The 19,416-nt window shown below is 22.3% G+C and overlaps 4 protein-coding genes across 4 annotated transcripts; 3 read left to right on the top strand and 1 right to left on the bottom strand. All coding sequences in view use genetic code 6, as the record gives it.

The window, feature by feature from the left end:
• Positions 1-221: 221 nt before the first annotated feature.
• TTHERM_00759050 (cation channel family protein) lies at positions 222-5,406 on the top strand (the record flags this gene model as incomplete). Its single annotated transcript, XM_001016988.3, has 5 exons — positions 222-1,773; positions 1,825-1,971; positions 2,716-2,887; positions 2,952-3,707; positions 3,759-5,406. The coding sequence occupies 5 exons, from the start codon at positions 222-224 to the stop codon at positions 5,404-5,406; spliced, it is 4,275 nt and encodes a 1,424-aa protein (XP_001016988.3).
• Positions 5,407-6,089: 683 nt separating this feature from the next.
• On the top strand, positions 6,090-6,959 carry TTHERM_000759049 (cation channel family protein; the record flags this gene model as incomplete). Its single annotated transcript, XM_012797848.1, has 1 exon — positions 6,090-6,959. One exon carries the CDS (start codon positions 6,090-6,092, stop codon positions 6,957-6,959), a length of 870 nt encoding a protein of 289 aa, XP_012653302.1.
• A 1,444-nt stretch (positions 6,960-8,403) lies between these two features.
• On the top strand, positions 8,404-12,652 carry TTHERM_00759040 (cation channel family protein; the record flags this gene model as incomplete). The annotated part of the gene is made up of 6 exons (XM_001016987.2): positions 8,404-8,905; positions 9,353-9,670; positions 9,725-9,868; positions 9,971-10,142; positions 10,204-10,752; positions 11,017-12,652. 6 exons carry the CDS (start codon positions 8,404-8,406, stop codon positions 12,650-12,652), a joined length of 3,321 nt encoding a protein of 1,106 aa, XP_001016987.2.
• Positions 12,653-13,954: 1,302 nt separating this feature from the next.
• TTHERM_00759030 (IPT/TIG domain protein) lies at positions 13,955-18,403 on the bottom strand (the record flags this gene model as incomplete). Its single annotated transcript, XM_001016986.2, has 3 exons — positions 18,325-18,403; positions 18,029-18,271; positions 13,955-17,955 (listed from the first exon to the last, which is right to left on the bottom strand). The coding sequence occupies exons 1-3, from the start codon at positions 18,386-18,388 to the stop codon at positions 13,955-13,957; spliced, it is 4,308 nt and encodes a 1,435-aa protein (XP_001016986.2). The 5' UTR covers positions 18,389-18,403.
• Between the last annotated feature and the right edge of the window lie 1,013 nt (positions 18,404-19,416).

Here is a 19,416-nt window from a genome sequence, read left to right as displayed (position 1 = left end):
TAAAATGTATAAAAAAGAATAAAAGTCTTAATAATGATTATTTGTGATTATTTTTCTTTTTTAAAGTCATAAGTTAAATTTAATTATTGTTTTTAAATAGAATTAAAAAATTTTTCTGATAAATTATACTTAAATTTAATTTAGAGTTAATATATTATTACTAAGTTAGCATCTTTGAATTTTTATATGAAAATTAGACATCAAAAATATAATAAATTTCTATGTTTTTAGTTTTAAAAATTAATAAATAATAAAAGTTTGATAATAAAAAATATAATAATATGAACCAAAAGTTAGAAGAATCAAGTAAATAAAACATGAAATTTTCTAGCAAGTTTTTCTAATAAATGCCTGTTGATTAGAATAAATCACTAAAAGAAACTACAGATATACCATTTTATATTTCTTGTTTAAGATAAAGATTTGGAATAGATTAAAATAAACCTCATTAGGCACATAATGGAGATATTTAAATATCATATTAAACCATTCTAGATGAAATGAACTAATCATTTAAAGAAGTTAATAATAATAACTTAGTATTAAATAAGACCTTTTAACCCTTAACATAAAGCACCTAACTAAAAGACGAACATGTGAACTGTTAGCCACAATCAAAATATAGCCTGTTTGAGTAAGAGTGTAGAAAAGTATAACCATTTGAAGATTAAAAAAATGAAAGTTCTTTTAACTAAGATATTGCTAATTAATAGCATAAACTTTAGAGTTAAGAAAAAGAATGCAGCGATATTTTTGAACAAACTCAATAAGTTTCTTTAGATTCTAAAATAATTGCTCCATTGAGCGAATTTAAAAAATCATCCACTAATACAGAATAAAAATCTAATTACCCATATAAACGCAGTTAAACACTAATTTAAGATGAAATCATCTATGAAAAAAACCTAAAAAAGCTTGGCACGAAGGTAAATACTATGTTGAAAAGTTAATATTAAAACTAAAAAGAGTTTAATTTTGAGCAAAAATATAAGTAGAATTTCGAAAATGGAAGAAATATAATAAGTAGACTTTTAAATAATTCAATGAATAAGATTATGAGAATAAGATAAAATGTCTAAAATTTTGTTGAAATACTAAAAATAAGGCATTCTAATAGAAGATTGTGCGATCTAAGCGAAAAAGAATACTAAATTGTAAACGATTTATCATATTTTTATAGTTAGAAAAAAATAAAAAATGGACAAATCTTAAAAGTTTTCGTCTTTTTACTAAGAATTTTAAAATATTCTAAATAAATTGCTATATTTATGCCAACAGATACTTTTAGAGTTACTTGGGATGTGGTTCAAGTTGCTTTTACCTACATATTTTTTTACTTCTATTCAATAATAATATTTTTTGATGAAGAAAGTATATAAACTGGCTTTACTCAAAAAATTAGTTTTTATGCCTTTATTATTTTTTTGTTTGATATATTAATTAGTTTAAATACAGCATATTTTGATAAGGATGCAATTATTACCTAGCGCAAATTAATTGCTAAGTAATATTTTTTATCCTCAATATTTATCACAGATTTAATAAGTATGCTAGTACTTGCATCAAAAATTATTTATTCAAATTCCTTAATCAGCAATAACATCAATCATAATTTATTTATCTTTGTACTTAATTTGCTCATTTTCTTGAAAGCAAACGGAATTTCTCATAAAAAGAAAAGATTTGATTATATTTTTACTTTAACAGAAAATCAAAAGCATGTTGGTAAACTTATAAATTAATTAGCGAGTGTGATAACAGTTGCCCATATAGGTAAATTATTTAATTAAATTATAATTAAATTAAATATTTAAATTAATTAAGCTTCAATTGGATGGTATTTTTTAGGAACCTAAGAATAAAATAATGTTGATTACATAAATTGGCTAGATAAAATTGGTATTTCTTCATATCCATATTATCAAAAGTATATTTACTCTCTTTATTGGTCTATCACAACTATGACTACAGGTATTTAATATATTTATTTACTTCATTATTATAATAATAATTCAATTAAAAAATATTGTTAAACTCTTAGCATAAGTACTCTTAACATGGTAATTGTTATATATTTATTAAAAGTTAAAGATTTTCTGCATTATTTTAATTTCACAAATTTTGTTATTTTATTTTTATAAAAATAAATGCTTAAATTTAGAAGATCTCCTTTTTATAAATATTGAATTATTTTCGATGACTAATTTTATTTCGTAAAAACATAATTTATTTATCCTTTTTTAATTTTTTTTTTTATTGAGGAATTTTTTTTATTTGAACTTAATAATTTTGATTTTGATAAACTTTAGTTAACTATGTTAATTAGCAAATGGTTAAATAACATAAATATTTATAAAAACTTATTAAAAATGTTTTTTCTATACATTCTTTTTTATTATAATAAATTATTTATTTTTTTCTATCAGGTATTTTAATAAAAAGTGATATCAACAAAAAAAAATTAAATTTAAGATTAAATGTTTAATTAAAATAGAAATATTTCTTTACCAAAAAACTAAATGTTTGATTAAACATTTTTAAATTATTTTTTTATTTGCCAGGTTCGAAACTCATTTCCGAAACCTTTTTAATTTTTTTAATCTTTATTAAATAATAATGAAAATTAACTATATTTCAATTCAAAATTTATTTTGTATGAGTTAAAAAAAATTTTCAAATATAAATGCAAATCTAATTAATATTTTATTTTATTAGTTGGATATGGAGATATTTCAGCATAAAATCCGATAGAAGCGCTTTACATAACTATTGCTATGATTTTGTTTAGTTGCGTATTTGCCTATTCTATAAATAACATAGGTTTTATCCTTTAAGAAATCGAAAGGTCTTCAAAATAACTTAATGACGACTTAACTACTATCTAAAGGTATTTATTTAATTATTAAAAGTATATTGATGTTGATTAAGATTTATGAAACATTATTATGTAGATATCTAAAAAGAAAAGAAGTAAACATACAACTTAAAAGTAGAGTGAGGCATTATTTATCGTTTTTGGCATAAGAATAAAAAGACAGAGATAAATAGTAAGAAGATAAAATACTCTCATCACTTTCTAATAAACTTAGAGATGAAATTACATAAGAAATAAACTCAAAAATTTTAAATAGCTACTTTATATTTAGTTCTAATTTCTCTCAATCAACTATAAATAAGTTGGTATATATCATGAAAGAAATTTTGGTAAATCCAAATGAAATTATTATTTGTGAAGACAAGTGTGATGATTCTTCAATATTTTTTATTCAGAATGGTATTATTGAGATCTTCTAACAAAAAATATAAAAGTCAAATAGTGTGAATGTTATAAAAACTTTAAAAGAAGGCCAAGTTTTTGGTGAGATTTCTTTCTTTTCTGGTCTTTAAAGGTAGGCATCAGCTAGAAGTGTCAATTTATCGACTCTCTATAAAATTAACAGAGAAGAGTTTATTGAAATATTAAGAGAAAACCCTGAAGATTTTGAAAGATTTAAAATGATGTAAGATTAAATAATATTTTAAAAGGAAGTATCTATTACTCATTCAGAATGCTATAATTGTAAGAACACTAGTCATTTAGTAAAGGATTGCCCTAGGACTCACAAATATTTTGATAAGCAGTTTATTATTCTCAAATAAAAATTTTCAATCTTTCAAGAAAGAGTATTTTAATAAAGAATTTATTTTAAAAACAAGATAAAATTCAAGTAAATAATTAAATATTACTCAATTTGTATTTTTTTAAATTTTTTTAAAAGAAATTAATATAGGAAAAATTAAGAAGTTATTTAGAAATTAAAATATAACTTACTTTAAGAAAATGATGAAAAATATTTAATGTTTACTCAAGACGAAAACATATTAACTGAGTGTACATCATCGCAATATGAAAATGATGAAGATGATGAAGAATATGATAACGATTGCAAGAATGAAGAATTGTCCTAAATTTAAATTCCTTAAATATTTGATGAAAAAACAAACGAAATAACTTAAAGTATTCAAAAAAAACCTTAGCAATATGATAAAATAGAAAAATAAGTAAAAAGCATAAATAATGTAAATTCAGGTATAATTAATACTGAAGAAATTGAGTAAATAGCAAATTTAGAAAATTAAATTTAAAGTTTTCATACTAATTTAGTATATGAAAATTAAGAATTTACAAAAACATTCTCAAATTCTTTCAATTCATAAGCTAAAGTGAGATCTTTTGAAGCTACTGATTTTATTGATACATGTAATGTTCAAGAAAATATTAATATGATATCATAAAAATCTTAAAATAAGGTTTTTTATAAAAGGGATACTGCGACCGAAATACAATAATAGTGTTTAGTAAATTAAGATGATGAAGACGATAGATCAACTTAAAATAATTCTAAAAAGTTTGATAAATAGAAGCAAGCTCAGGCAAACATAAATGTGCAGTTAACAGATTATTTAAAAAGTCAAATGAGATAAGGACCTTGCTATAGCAATTTAAATAATTAAATTTAAAAATAATTCACAAACTAATCAGTTGATGATCATTCTTAAAGCTAATATTAAGATAATTAAGTTTAAAAAACAAATAAAAAAGAATACATTTAAAGAAAATCAAAACATAATAGGCTAACTAAAGTTAAAAAGGAATCTATTAAAAACAATTAATAAACAAACTAAAGCCAAAAAGAATTTAGGTGCTCAGTTGAGTAAATGTTGCTATAAAATATTATTTCAATGACTTTAATGCAAGATAAAAGATCATCTTTGCTACAACAGAAGATCTATGAAGTTAGTTAAGATAAAGTAGGGTGTATTAATTCACTTAATGGTCATTCATTTGAAAATATAGAAAAAAAGTCTATTTAGTAAATCAGTAATAAAAGTTCAAAACTCCATTAAAGAGATTCATCATAAAATATATAATAAAAGTAATAATAATAAATGAATTAAGTTAATACTAATACAAATGAAAATTAATAGTTGATAGAAAGGTTTTCTAAATTAATTTATGAAAGCTAATTACCTCTTTTACTTCAAATGACAACAGGTAAAAGCTTTTTATAAGATTCTTAATTCATTTAATAAAATTCAATGGACTATTTTGATAGGATGTAAAATTTTAAGAAATTTTATCCAAAAAATAATTTCGATTAAGTACTGAACAATATAAAAACTTTGCAATAAGAATAAAAGAAACAAAAAAAAAAAAAATTAGCGACAAAAGAACGCCGCTAAAATATTTGTTTAGGAAATGAAGTAAAAATATCTATTTTTTAAGGAAACAATACTAACTTTATTAGACTAATTAAATAAGATTATGATATAAATTAATACAAACCAACTTATCTTTCTTATGGAACTAAAATGTAAAAAGGAGTTAACTTCCCTATAAATATTATTTATAAAAACTATAATTGACTTCTCAAAAAAACAATTTAGAAATTTTATGTTTTATCTATTGAGTTAATCATATACCTTATATTTTTCCATTTTTTCCATTTTCAATAATTTTAATCATATACATACATACATACATACATACATACATACATACATTTTATTTCAACTAAAATTATCACTTGATTTAAAAAAATTTATTAAAAAAAATTAAAACCTTGAAATTTGAATGTAAATTATTTTAATACAAATTAATAATTCTTTTACAAAAGTAATTAAATTATTTTTTTTAATTAAAAATTTAAGCTTATATTTTTATGTGTAATTAGCTTAAAATCTAACTATTAAATTTAAAATCAAAATTTATATCCATAATTTTAATTTTCCTTTTTAAATTAATTAATAGAATTTATAATTTACAAATCTAAGATTTATAATAAATTCTTTTGATTATATATTTTCTATTAATCCTTCTATAACTTTAAAGATTCAATTATAAATGATCAGATTTATTTATGGTTAATATCAAAATCTTTTAAAGAGTCTACTCATAAAATTTCTGATGTTCAACAATATTTAGTACATAAAAATTAATGTAAATGTAATTACAAAAAAACTTTAAGAAATATTAAAAAAGCTTATATTTGAAAGATTATATAAAAATTTGATAGATATCTCTTTATCTTAAATAAAAAAAATAATAAATGTCAACTTAACAAACTGCTTAACTTCCTCAATAGCTAATTTAAATGCTCAAGCAGATGTGGGTAAAGGAATCTGCAGATAAAAAATCTTGGGATGTTAAACTGGCATCCAAAGATTTTAAGCTTACAAACGCATTCAATCAAGCACTTGATAGAGTTTGTAAAGATGGATATAGTAATGTTGAGAAAATCAGTCTCTCATTAGTAGGCGTTTAACAAAGTCAATATGAATAAATTGGAGGGATTTTTTATAGCTTTAATCATATGAGTGAATTCAATATAGACGTAGGTAATTTTACACATCTAAACTAAAATATCTTCCTTCTTCCTAATCTGAAAAAGCTTAATCTTACATTAGGAACTGCTGAAAGTGGAGAATCAATTTTAATTGGTTTATCATTAGCTTTACAGTAGATGAAGTTATTGGAATCGTTAACTTTATAAATTGGTGAAAGCGGTTTAGTAGGATAGTTTTGCGAAAATTTAGGGTAAACTCTATTAAGTCTAAAGAATCTTTACCATTTTTCGTTGACAATTTTGAGTTTTAATAGATTTTATGAATAATACTTTGAGATATTAAGTAGATATTTACAGCAGCATAATTAAATATAATCTACTTCTCTTCATCTAAAGTATTGCAACTAATATTCGCATGAACTAAATGAAACTAAAAATAAAATAATTCTTAATTTAAATTCATCTGATACAATACTAAACGCCAAAATAGAATTTGAATATGGACCAAATTTGATTTTTTCCTAAGTTAATCTAAGAAAATCTGAAGTTTATAAAATAATAGTATTTTAAACGAAGATCGCTTCTTAATTGTTTAACAACTAAGCAATGATTCTTACAGATTTATATTATTGAAGCTTAGAATATTTGAATTTATATTTATTTTTTAGTATAAATCCACCCATATTACTTAATTTACATTCTTTTTTATTTTTTCATATTAATCTTCTTGATTACTCCACCAATATTATTTAATCTGAATTATTTAATTTTGAATCCATTTCTTAATGTTTATTTTTTAATATTATTTAATAAAAAATATTTTATTTATTATTTTTTAATAGATTTTATTTATTTTATTAGTATAAATTATTTTAATTATCTGAAACGTGTTTACATAAGTTTAGCACAATAAAAATGTCTTAATAAATTGAATTAAGTAAATAATAATCATTATGAATTTATTAATTATTTCAAAAAATTATTAAAAACTTATCATTATTTAATTTTTTAAAATATTTATTTGATGATAAAGTATTTTTTTTATATAGTAGTTCTAAAAAATGTTGGAAAGTAAATTGATTTTTTAAAACTAGTATTATATTTAAATTAAGCATATAAGAATTATGAAGTCCGATTTAAAAAATTTAGGATTTGAATTATTTTTCATTTGCTAAAATTGAGTTTATTAATTTTTTAGGAGAGAGTTGGATGGTTGAATAAATGAAAACTTAGAGTACTTAAAAAGGATTTTATATTTTAGGATATCATGAATTTAAATTTAACTTTTTTTAAAATGTTTAAAGAAAGAAGAATTTTTGATTAAAAGATATCTTAATTTATGAATAATTAAAATTTTACTAATTAATTATTAGAAATTTTTCTTTTTAATTTTAATACACTTTACAATTTTAGATATTTTTTATATATAAACTGCATAATATAAACAAAATAAACTAAAGACTAAATATTTAGTACATTAATAATTTTATTAGTGAATATAATATTTTTAATATTTATAAGAATTTTTTAATCTTTTTAATAGATATAATGGTAATAATAATAATAATAGCTAATTATTGGCTTTTAAAATCATTCATTTAAGAAAGTAGTAGTGATAAAATTTAATTAATTACTTAGCATTTATGTTGGTGATTTTATTTGTTTAAACATGTAAATTTTTATTCATTTTAATAAAAAGTTAACAGACTTATTTTGTTAAAAAGCTTTTATTAAAAAAAGTGGTAAATTAATTAACTAATTTTTTATCCATATACAAAGTTGTAAAAAATTGTAATTTAATCAATTAAAGCTAAATTAAAAAGCAACTTTATATCTAAAGATGGAGATATTAAATAAAAAAAGAGTATAATTTTCTTCTATCCTTAGCTAATAGGTATCTATTGATGAAAATAATCTATCAAAAGAAATATAAGATTAACATCTTAATTTGTCTTATTAAAGATAAAGATTTGAGTAAGAGAATAAACCGCACAAGTAGCATGAAGGAGATATATAAATATCGTATTAAACGATTTTTGGAGATATGAATGAATCTTTTTAAAAATCACTTAAAGAAATGAATAATAGCTCGGCTTTATATAAGAATGTTTAAGCAAATTCTTAACGTAGTTTTGAAAATAATTATTTAAATGAAGAATAAGCAAAATGCTTATAGTAGTCTAAATACAGTTAATTGCAACAAAGAAATAATAATAATAAGATGAAATCATTGCAAGATTTATAAAATGAATACCTTCCTTTTTAAGAGGATGCAAAATAAAAACCTAAATTTTATAGTTAAGGAAAAGAGGGTAGCTAAAATTTTGAATAGAGTTAATAAGTTTCTTTAGATTCAAAAATGATTAATCCATTGAGCGAATTCAAAGAATAATCCTCAAAAAAAGACTTAGGATAACATGATTTATTATAATGCAGCCATATTTTGATTTAAGATGAAATTATTTATGAAAAGAATCTTAAAAAGCTTGGGACAAAGGTGAACACTGCATTAAAAAGTTAATATTTACTTAATAAAGAAAATATGGTTGACTAAAAATATAAGTAGAACTTTTAGGATGGTAAAAATATAATAAACAGACTATTAAATAATTCTATGAATAGGGTTATGAGAATAAGATAGAATGTTTACAATTTTGTTTAAAACTTGAAAATTAGGCATTCAAACAGAAGATTAAACGATTTAAGTGAAATAGAATATTAAATTATAAACGATTTATCTCATTACTATAGCTAAAAGAAAAATAAAAATCATTCAAATTTTAGATTATTAACTCTACTTAATATCATATTAAAATATTCTTAGCAATTTGCTATATTTATGCCAACAGACAATTTGAGAGTTATTTGGGATTTGGTTGAAGTTGGTTTTACCTATATATTTTTTTACTTCTATTCAATACTAATATTTTTTGATTAAAATGACTTTTAAACTGACATAATTTAGCAAAGCAGTTTTTATGCATTTATCATTTTTTTAATAGATATATTCATAAATTTAAATACAGCCTTTTTTGATAAAGATGTTATTGTTACTTAGCGCAAATTAATTGCTAAATAATATTTTTTTTCATCGATATTTATCACAGATTTAGTGAGTATGCTTATACTTGGTTCAAAAATGTTTTATTCATATTCATTAGCAACTCATAATTTGAACCAAAATTTAATTATCTTTGGATTAAATTTGCTAATATTCTTGAAAGTAAATGGAGTTTCTCATAAAAAAAAGAGATTTGATTATATATTTACTTTAACTGAAAACCAAAAACACATTTCTAAGCTTATTAATTAATTAGCAATCGTGATAACAGTTGCTCATATAGGTAAATTATTATTATGTAGTTTTTACTTTTACTTAATTATTTCAATTTTTTAAGCTGCGATCGGATGGTATTTTTTAGGTATATAAGAATAAAACTACTAGTAAATAAATTGGCTTGATAAGCTTGGTATTTCTTCAGATTCATATTATCAAAAGTATATATACTCTCTTTACTGGTCTATTACCACTATGACAACAGGTATTAATTATCATGCTTTTTTAAAATATATATTAAAATATGTAAAATACTTATTAATGTAGTTCTAATTGATATTTATTTAACTTTAAATAATTTTAATAGTTGGATATGGAGATATTTCAGCATAAAATCCAGTGGAAGCTCTTTATATAACAATTGCTATGATCTTGTTCAGTTGTGTTTTTGCATATTCTATAAATAACATTGGTTTCATTCTTTAAGAAATAGAAAGGTCTTCAAAATAACTTAATGATGACTTAACTACTATTCAAAGGTAAATAATTAATTATTTTTATTTAAAAAACTAAATTTTTATATTTGTATAAAATAAATAGATATCTAAAAAGAAAAGATGTTAATATACAGCTTAAAAGTAGAGTGAGACACTACTTATCGTTTTTAGCTTAAGAATAAAAAGACAGAGACAAATAATAAGAAGATAAAATTCTTTCTGTTCTATCTAATAAGCTCAGAGATGAAATTACATAAGAAATAAACTCAAAAATTTTAAATAACTATTTTATATTTAGCTCTAATTTTTCTAAATCAACTTTAAATAAATTAATATTTATCATGAAAGAAATTTTAGTAAATCCAAATGAAATTATTATTAGTGAAAATTAAAGTGACGATTCTTCAATTTACTTCATTCAGAATGGTATTATTGAGATATATTAACAGTAAATATAAAAGCAGAATAGTATAGCTGTTATAAAAACTTTAACAAGTGGATAGATTTTTGGAGAAATTTCATTCTTTTCTGGTCTTTAAAGACATGCCTCAGCTAGAAGTGTTAATTTATCTACTCTATATAAAATTAACAGAGATGAATTTATAACCTTATTAAAATAAAACCCTGAAGATTTTGAAAGGTTTAAAATGATGTAAGACTAAATTATATTTTAAAAGGAAGCTTGGATAACTCATTCTGAATGCTATAACTGTAAAAGTGCTAATCACATTACAAATTAGTGCCCAAGGACGCATAAATATTTTGATAAACAGTTTATTATTTTAAAATAAAATTTTTCAATATTTTAAGATAGATTATTTTAAGAAAGAATTTATTTTAAAAAAAAGTAAAATTTCAAGTAAAATATTTTTTTATTTAGTTTAAATATTTTAATTTTTTATAGAAATTAATTTAGGCATAATTAAGAAATAGTTTAGATACTAAAATAAAATATTTTGTAAGAGGATGATGAAAATTATCTAATGTTTACTAGAGACGAAAACATAATTACTGAATTAACATAATCACAATATGAAAACGATGATGACAGCTCTTATGATGATGAAAGTAATTAAGATTCTTAAACTAAAATACCTACAAAATTTGAAGAAAAAATAAATGAAATGACTATAATAAGTGCAAAAAAAGCTTAGCATAGTGAGAAAATAGAAAAGCAAGTAAAAAGTATGAATCATACAAATTCAATCGCTACCAATAATGAAGATTCTGAGCAATTTACGATTTTAGAGAATTAGAATTAGAGTTTTATTTCTAATCTTGTATATGAAAATTAAGAATTAGCAAAAAATATCTCCAATACTATCAACTCTTAAGCTAGAATCAAATCATTTGAAGCCACTGATACAATTGATTCAAATAACATTTAAGAACTCTCAAATTTTAATCAATAAAAGCATGGACATTATTCAGAACCAAACAAAATTTTTTAGAAGAAGGATAATAAACCAGAAATATAGTAGTGTACTACTCTAAATTAAAGTGAGGAAGATGAGAAATCAACTAAAAAGCTTGATAAATAAAAATAAGCTTAATAGAACATAAATCTACAGTTAACAGATTATTTAAAAAGTTAGATGAAATAAGATATAAATTATAGCAATATTAATAATTAAATTTAAAAATAATTCACTAATTAATCAGGAGATGACCACTCTTAAGGCTAATAATAAGAGAGTTAGGTTTAAAAAACAGCTAAAATAGAAAATTTATAAAAAAAATCAAAACATAAAAGATTACCCTCTAAAGTAAAAATGGAATAAAATAAAAATAACTAATAAACTAACTATAGCCAAAAAGAAGTTAGATGCTCTGTTGAGTAGACAATATTATAGAATCTTATTTAAATGAATATAATACCAGATAAAACTCATTCTTAGCTGTAGCTGAAAAGTTTAGAAGTCAACAAAAGTAAAATTAGCAATACAAATCTCTCTAATAGATCTATAGCTGAAAATGGTGAAAAAAAATCCAGCCAGCTTCTTAGTAATAATAGTGCAAGTAAATTTAATTAAAAAGAATCTTCATAAAATAAAATCTTGCAATAGCAGTAGTAAACAAATCAAACTATTAAAAATTCATATGAAAATTTATAATTAATGGAAAGGTTTTCCAAATTATTTTAAGAAAGCTAATTACCTCTTTTACTTCAATTGACAACAGGTAAAAGCTTTTTGTAAGAATCTTAATACCTCACATAAAATTCAATGGATTATTTTGATAAGATGTAAAATTTTAAGAAATTTTATCCTAAAAACAATTTTGATTAAGTACTACACAATATAAAAATTTCACAATAGGAGTAAAAGAAACAAAAAAAAATAAAATAAGCTACGAAAGAGCGTCGTTAAAATATAGGTTTAGGAAACAAAGTAAGAATATCTATTTTTCAAGGTAACAATACTAACTTTATTAGAATAATTCAATAAGATTATGATATAAATTTATACAAACCGACCTATCTATCATATGGAACAAAAATGTAAAAAGGTATTACCTTTCCTTTAAACAGCATTTCAAAAACAAATGATTGATTGATAACTTACTTATTCCTTATTAATTAAAAATAGCTATTACTTTGATAATAGTTTTAAGTTGAATAAAATTTTTTTGTTTAATCATTAAAATGTTTAAGATTCTCTTATTTTTTGTTTATTTTGCTATTAATTATAATATTTAACACCCAGCATTTAGTTATTTTTATTTTTCAATAAAAAATATAAATAAACTTCAAACAAAAAAATATTTTTTTTAATATTTTCAAATGATTGATTTATAAATTTTAGTGTTTATGTTGATTTTAAAGAAGTTTATATATCTACTATCACTATTTTTTTTAAATTATATTGAATTAATTTAAGTTTGAAATTTTTAAAAATGTTATTACAGTAATACCTCGATAAAGATTATATTAAATTTACAAATTTCTCTATTAAATTTAAATTTTCTCTTGTAAATTATGATAATAATGCTTTGCTAATAAAAGAGATGCTTTTATAATAATTCTCATTGCTAATTTATTAAATTAAAAGATTTTATTTTTACTAATTTTCTAGAAAATTAAAAAATATTTTTCAAGAAATAAATATAAGTTTAAATTTAAGGAAAACAAATTATTTAAAGTGAAAAGTTGTGAAAAATTTAATAATTACTTAAATTTTTGATAAAGCAAAAAAAAAAAGATGTAAATTTATTAATATGCTATGTAACACTTAAGAAAATTCAATGATGAAGACAATAAAAAAATAAGTGAATCATCATAAGTAATAAAATAAACTGTATTACTTCATTGTTATGCCTATTATCTGAAAAAATAGTAACCAATCTAAAATTTGATTAATACTACCATTTAATACGTATCCATGATTCTTTAAAAGGAAAATCTACAAAGAAATAGTTTGGGTAAATAAATTCAATATTTATCTTTACAATAAAATGATATTATAAAAGATCTAAATTTAAAATTATATTTTAAAACTAATGATAATAAGTTATACATATTTATATTTATGGTAAAAATTTTAGATAAAATTAAGGCAGGGGTTACCATAACTAATAAGGATTTATAGATTACTAAAAACATATTTTGAGCATTTTCTTTTTAATAATAGTGCACAAAGTTAAAAAATAAAATGATTTTTAATAAGTAATATTTTTTTTATTTTTTCTAAAAGTATTTTTATACCTGCTCAATTTTGATAGATAATAAAATACATCAGTATAGAGAAAAGTATTTTAAAAATTAATTTCAATTAAAATTCAAAAAAAAACTTATACAACAAACATTCTTTTAAAATATTATATTATTTATTTATATAAATTTATAAGGAATTATATCACTACTTAACTTAAAGGACAACCCAGTATCTATAAAGTAATCCATCTAAATACTTAATACAGAATTGTATTCCATCTGGTTAGATGTAGTACTAACCGTGTTTACATGTTGAGATATCTAATTGATTTTGACTTGCATTTTATAAGACATAATCTCTATTTTGCAAGTAAATTTAGATCTTCTAAAGTTTAGAAGTATCAACACTATACTTAGCTATAAACCCTAGACCACCATTGGACAAGTATCTTGTTTCAATAGCAAAGAAGCATGGTATGAATTCTTCACCAGAAAGATTTTTTACAAACTTAAAGGATGCTGTTTATTATAGTGGAGTAACTAATGCGTTATTAATTTATGTTACGTTAGGTGTGTATTGTTATCCATTGAATAATACTGCAAAATTACTTGGTTAATATTATTAACACATGTAATTTCCATAAGCATTTACATATTGGACAGTCATAACACCAATGAGTGTTGAACAGCTATTTAGGTTTTGATCATTTAATGAGCAAGATAAATTTGGTGAAGCTAAATTTGATGATAAAATAGATTGAACCTTTCCTGTTAAGCTTCCGTCTCTATCAACTAAAACAAGTCCTTTTGTTGGGTCTGACAAGGTATCATTAAATAGAACTGTATTTTTTGGAATATCAGATCTAAAGTTATAGATATCTATTACTGATATGAAATTTTGAGAGGCTGATTGATTAGGATTCTAATATTATATAGTCAAATTACTCTGATTGAATCCTTAAACTTCAAAATCATAAAGATTAGATAAGGTATAATTGTATTTTGGATAATCATTAACAAACAAGACAGGAGAGTTTTGCAAATTGCTCTAAATGCTATTTGCAACAACTAAAAACCTTGTATGGTTTTATTTTGAAGGTTAAATAGCGTATATACTTTCTTCATGAGTTTAATCGAAGTCTTTATACTGATATTAAACTAATGCTTATCTAATATCTAAAGCAGCTAATGCTAAATCATCTGATTAAATTGAATGAATGTATAAGAAGTTTGTGAAGTATTAAAATGAGAAGCAAATGTTTGAACTCATTTAGATTGGCAAAGGGTATTTAATAATTATGCAAGTTTGAGAAGCAACTAGAACATTGTTTAAGAATTCAGTATTATTGTTACTTTTTCTTTCAGTTATACCGTTAGCATTGCCAAATTAAATACCACCTTAAATAAAGTTATTGTTAAACTTATCACAAGTCAAAGAAATCAAGTTCAATTTATTAGAAACTATAATAAAGCTGTTCAATAATTATCCTGCTGAAATAGTATTGCTGCTGGTAGCAGAAGTATATAACAAAGCGCTTGAGGTGATATTATTGAATCCAAAATAGCTGCTCTAAACTAATATATATGAATTTACTGCATTATTTAATGTTACACCATAATTTTAAGATTCAACTCTAGTATCAAATATTTCATTAAACCATAAACCATTGATTCCTGTTATGCGAAGGTTTCTGTCTGTTTGAATTATAGGTACTTAAATAGAATATTAGAAATTATTTCCATTTTAAAGCTTGGCATTTTAGATAGTGTTTTAGTGATTGCTAACAACAGGAGTTGAAACTTTAATTTTGTTATATTTAACTTCTTCAACAACTAATTCTTCATTGTTTTCCTCTAAAGAGGTAGCTAAAATCATAATCTTATTACCCTTCTTAAGATTAACTAAGCTTTCTTAAACTTCAATTACATTTTACTATGGGGAGATACTTTTTACAAGTGTGTAATTATAGTTTCCGACATCTCTTCCATAAGCATTAAGTTGCACATATCCTAAACTTCCAATTGTTACATTACAGTTTGAAGTGAATCTTTTGTCAATAGTACCAAAGCTTAAATAGCCTTTGGTTTTGGTTTAAATGGATTAGAATGTAATGTTTAAGTCTCTTGAGCTGTTTAAGGTAAGTCTTCCATCAATATTAGTATAGTTGAAATTAATGCTGTTTCCTTAGTATTATCCAACATCTAAAATTAGTTACAAGTTGAAAGGAATATTTAGATTTATCTAATCAACGAATTAGCTATTTAAATTTGAAAATTCTTTTTCATTCAAATCAAATGAGTACATAGCATGATCTAACATCAAAGCTTAATCATTTCCTACAGAAACAGAAGTAGTATCAAGAGAATTGTAGCTAGTCTTAACTCCTGAAATGCAATTAATTTATGTGTTTGTGACACTTTAAATATCACAGTTTACTCCTAAAATTTTTACTTAGATAGAAGAAATTGTGTTATTATTTTGCAAGAAATTGTTACCAGTAATAACAACTTATTCTCTTCCAAAGGCAGACAGTATTTTAGGTTAGATGCTTTACACATAAATTCTTTATTTCTGTGGAGTCACTGCATCTTTGAAAACCTAAAGAGACAAGCTTTTTGTGACTTATCCTATACCTTACATGTATGAAGTGGATGTTACGTTGGGTTCTGATAAGAATAAGCTAGTAAAGAAATTATTTTCTAAGTAAGATATGTCATTTAGTTATTTAGAATAAGCAAAATTAGTATCTATAGCTTCAATAGAAATATCACAAGTATCTTTGTATCCTTTTAGTCTTTAAACAATAGTTGGGAAACTAAAGCTATAAACATCTCCATTTTATGAGAGAGGGGTAACAAAGTAACTGTCTTATTGGTAAATCCATCCATAATAGTAATCTTTGTAGGAGTATCCGTTAGGACAAGTCACTTTCATACAATACAACTAGTTTTTCTTAACACTTGGAATTAAGAATTGAATGATATCTCCAGTTTAAGGTTATTAATTTTTAGTAAGCATCTAAATTGAGTTCAAATTAAAAAGCATGCTAGTATCAGTAGGAACATAACGAGCACTTCCTTAATTTGTGCAAATGTAAAATGAGATTATTTAGAATTGTTAGCTAAGCTTTTTGTATTTGTATGTATATGTTCCTTCTTACACTAATTCATCTATAAAATTAATAGATGGAATTAGAATCAACAAATTTTGTATCACTAAATTTTAGGTTTACTAGTTTGGTGTTATTTGTATCTGGAAATAGTTTGCATCTGAGGGATGGGTAATTACATTATAACTAAGCTAAAAGTATGAATTACTTGAGATTAGCTTGATGGGACTGCTAAGAATATTTTAATTGTCGATAGTAATATTTAAGATTTAGGTAGGGATTTAAGGAACTTAGTCAAATTTGTAAAAATAACCTAAAGAAACTATATCAGCTTGTGCTTTAGGCTTTTGGTTGTCATAAAAGATTTAGACTTTTGATTGTTCAGATACTCCAGATAGTTAAGCAAGTAATTGTAAGCTATAGCCATCTTACAGATATAAAGTATTGTCAGGATTCAAACAATAAATTAAACTACTAACTTAAAATTGCTGGGGTTAAGTTGATCCATTTTAGTCAACAAATATGACAAGATTTTAAACTTGAGAAGTAAAAATATCAGGTAAAACGAAGGACAAGCCTGCATTTGTCTTTGCATACTAAATACTGCTATTTCCAATGAATAATTAAGTTTAAAGACCATCAATAAGCAGATTTGTTCCTTCAATTTAAACAATTGAATTCCTTGTATACTAACCACTACTAGTATACATCTTAGTAATACTTGGTACATTTTCTACCTTGATAAAAGTGTACTCAGTATTTGCATTATTTTCGGTTATAGAGACAACATTATTCCTTTTTAAAACTACATTTCTCTTCTAATTCAGCAATTTCCATGCAACCAAAGTAACGCATTAAATTTAGTTCTCAGAATAAGATAAAATAACACATTAAGCATCTCCAATAAGAACTTGATTATCAGGATCTTAGTAACCAAATCCTTATCCTTAGATAGTTAACAAAACTCCTCCTTAGTAGTTTCCTTGTTTGGGATAGATAGAGTTAATTTTAGTTTGAATAGCAAGATTGTTATTAGTTTCAATATAGTTTCCATTCTTGTAGGTAATTCTTCCTTTGAACAACCCTTAGTTTCCTAATTAACAAATTAAAGGTTAATTATAAAATTAATTAAAGTGTTTGAATTAAATTAAAAATATATTATTTACCTCTATCAAGCATACCTAGAATTGAGTCTGAGTATACTTACTCAATTTAGATTTAAATTGTTGCTACTGAGTTGAAAAGTTCAATTTTAGTGACATCTTGAGGTGAACTTATTCCATTAAAGGTTAAATGAGATTTAGTAAATGAAGAAACCTCACTAGGTGCTATAGAGGCTGAAGCTTAAAGCATTCTCTTAGCATTTTTCCAGAACCTGTTCTCACTTAGGTTTTCTTGAATCAATTAAGCTTTTCATTGTAAATGAAAGTTAATAAAATAAAAAAATGTAAAAATTAAATACCTCTTAATGTAAATAATAGGATGAGTCCTACTATTAACACATTCATCATTTTTTATTTTTTCATTTTTAGCAATTATTTACTAATTTTGTTTTGATTTAAATAATTATGAATTATATGAGTTATGCGCAATCTATTTAAAGAACTTTGATAATTAAAATAAGTGAATATCAAATAGATTATTTTATGTTTTTGAATTGCAATAAAGTATTTCTGATAGAAAAATAGAAAGAAATTATTTATTTTTTGATCATTTTTGTTATTAGTGACAATCATAAACTTCAAAAGTATTTATAATCTAAAAATCGAACAAAGTGATTTGTTTTCTGATCGATTTATTTTAAGCGGCAATCTTAAATTTTAATAGATGCTTAATAAGGTGGAATAGAAAATTTATTATCTTTATTCATATTTTTTTATTTAAAAGAAAAAATGATATTTATTTGTTTTTCCATCAATTTTTTTGCAAGATAGATAGATCAATTTATTATTTATGATTTTAAAAAGAACAAATAAGCAAATTTATGTTTTAGAAGTAGAAAATCAAGCGTTAAGAAAATTAAAAATAGATGGATATAAAAAAGTAAGCCTCGATATTACTACAAAAAAAGCAAATAACATAAAGAAGAAAGCTGAAGACCTTTAAAATAGGATATAGGAAGATATGGATGAAGTAGTTTTTAATAATTTAAATTAATGTAATTAATATCAAAATAAATTTATGTTAAAATTACATTCTGAGTATTTCTAACTTCTGAAGTGAAAAATCAAAATAATTTGAATCGAAATTAATATAGAACAATAAGGATACTATTTTTCTCCCTTAATTAAAAAAGATATACCACTAACTCTCTTCTGGATTCTCTTCGAAATTAAATCAGATACTTTTTAAACAATTAAATGTTTAAAAATTTATTTTTTAAATTACTTGAAAACAAACAAACAAATTTATTTTTTTAAAACTATTTCAAGACAAACAAATATATTGAATTATTACTTCTAATTATAAAAATATAAAAATATTATAATATCTTTTTAAAGTTTAAAACTTTTATATATTTCTTAATATAATTAAAATTGTAACAATATTTAAA

Source organism: Tetrahymena thermophila (genome assembly GCF_000189635.1).
Source record: "Tetrahymena thermophila SB210 genomic scaffold scf_8254630, whole genome shotgun sequence".
In the NCBI taxonomy this organism is placed as follows: domain Eukaryota; phylum Ciliophora; class Oligohymenophorea; order Hymenostomatida; family Tetrahymenidae; genus Tetrahymena; species Tetrahymena thermophila.
This window is presented reverse-complemented; position numbering and strand designations above follow the sequence as displayed.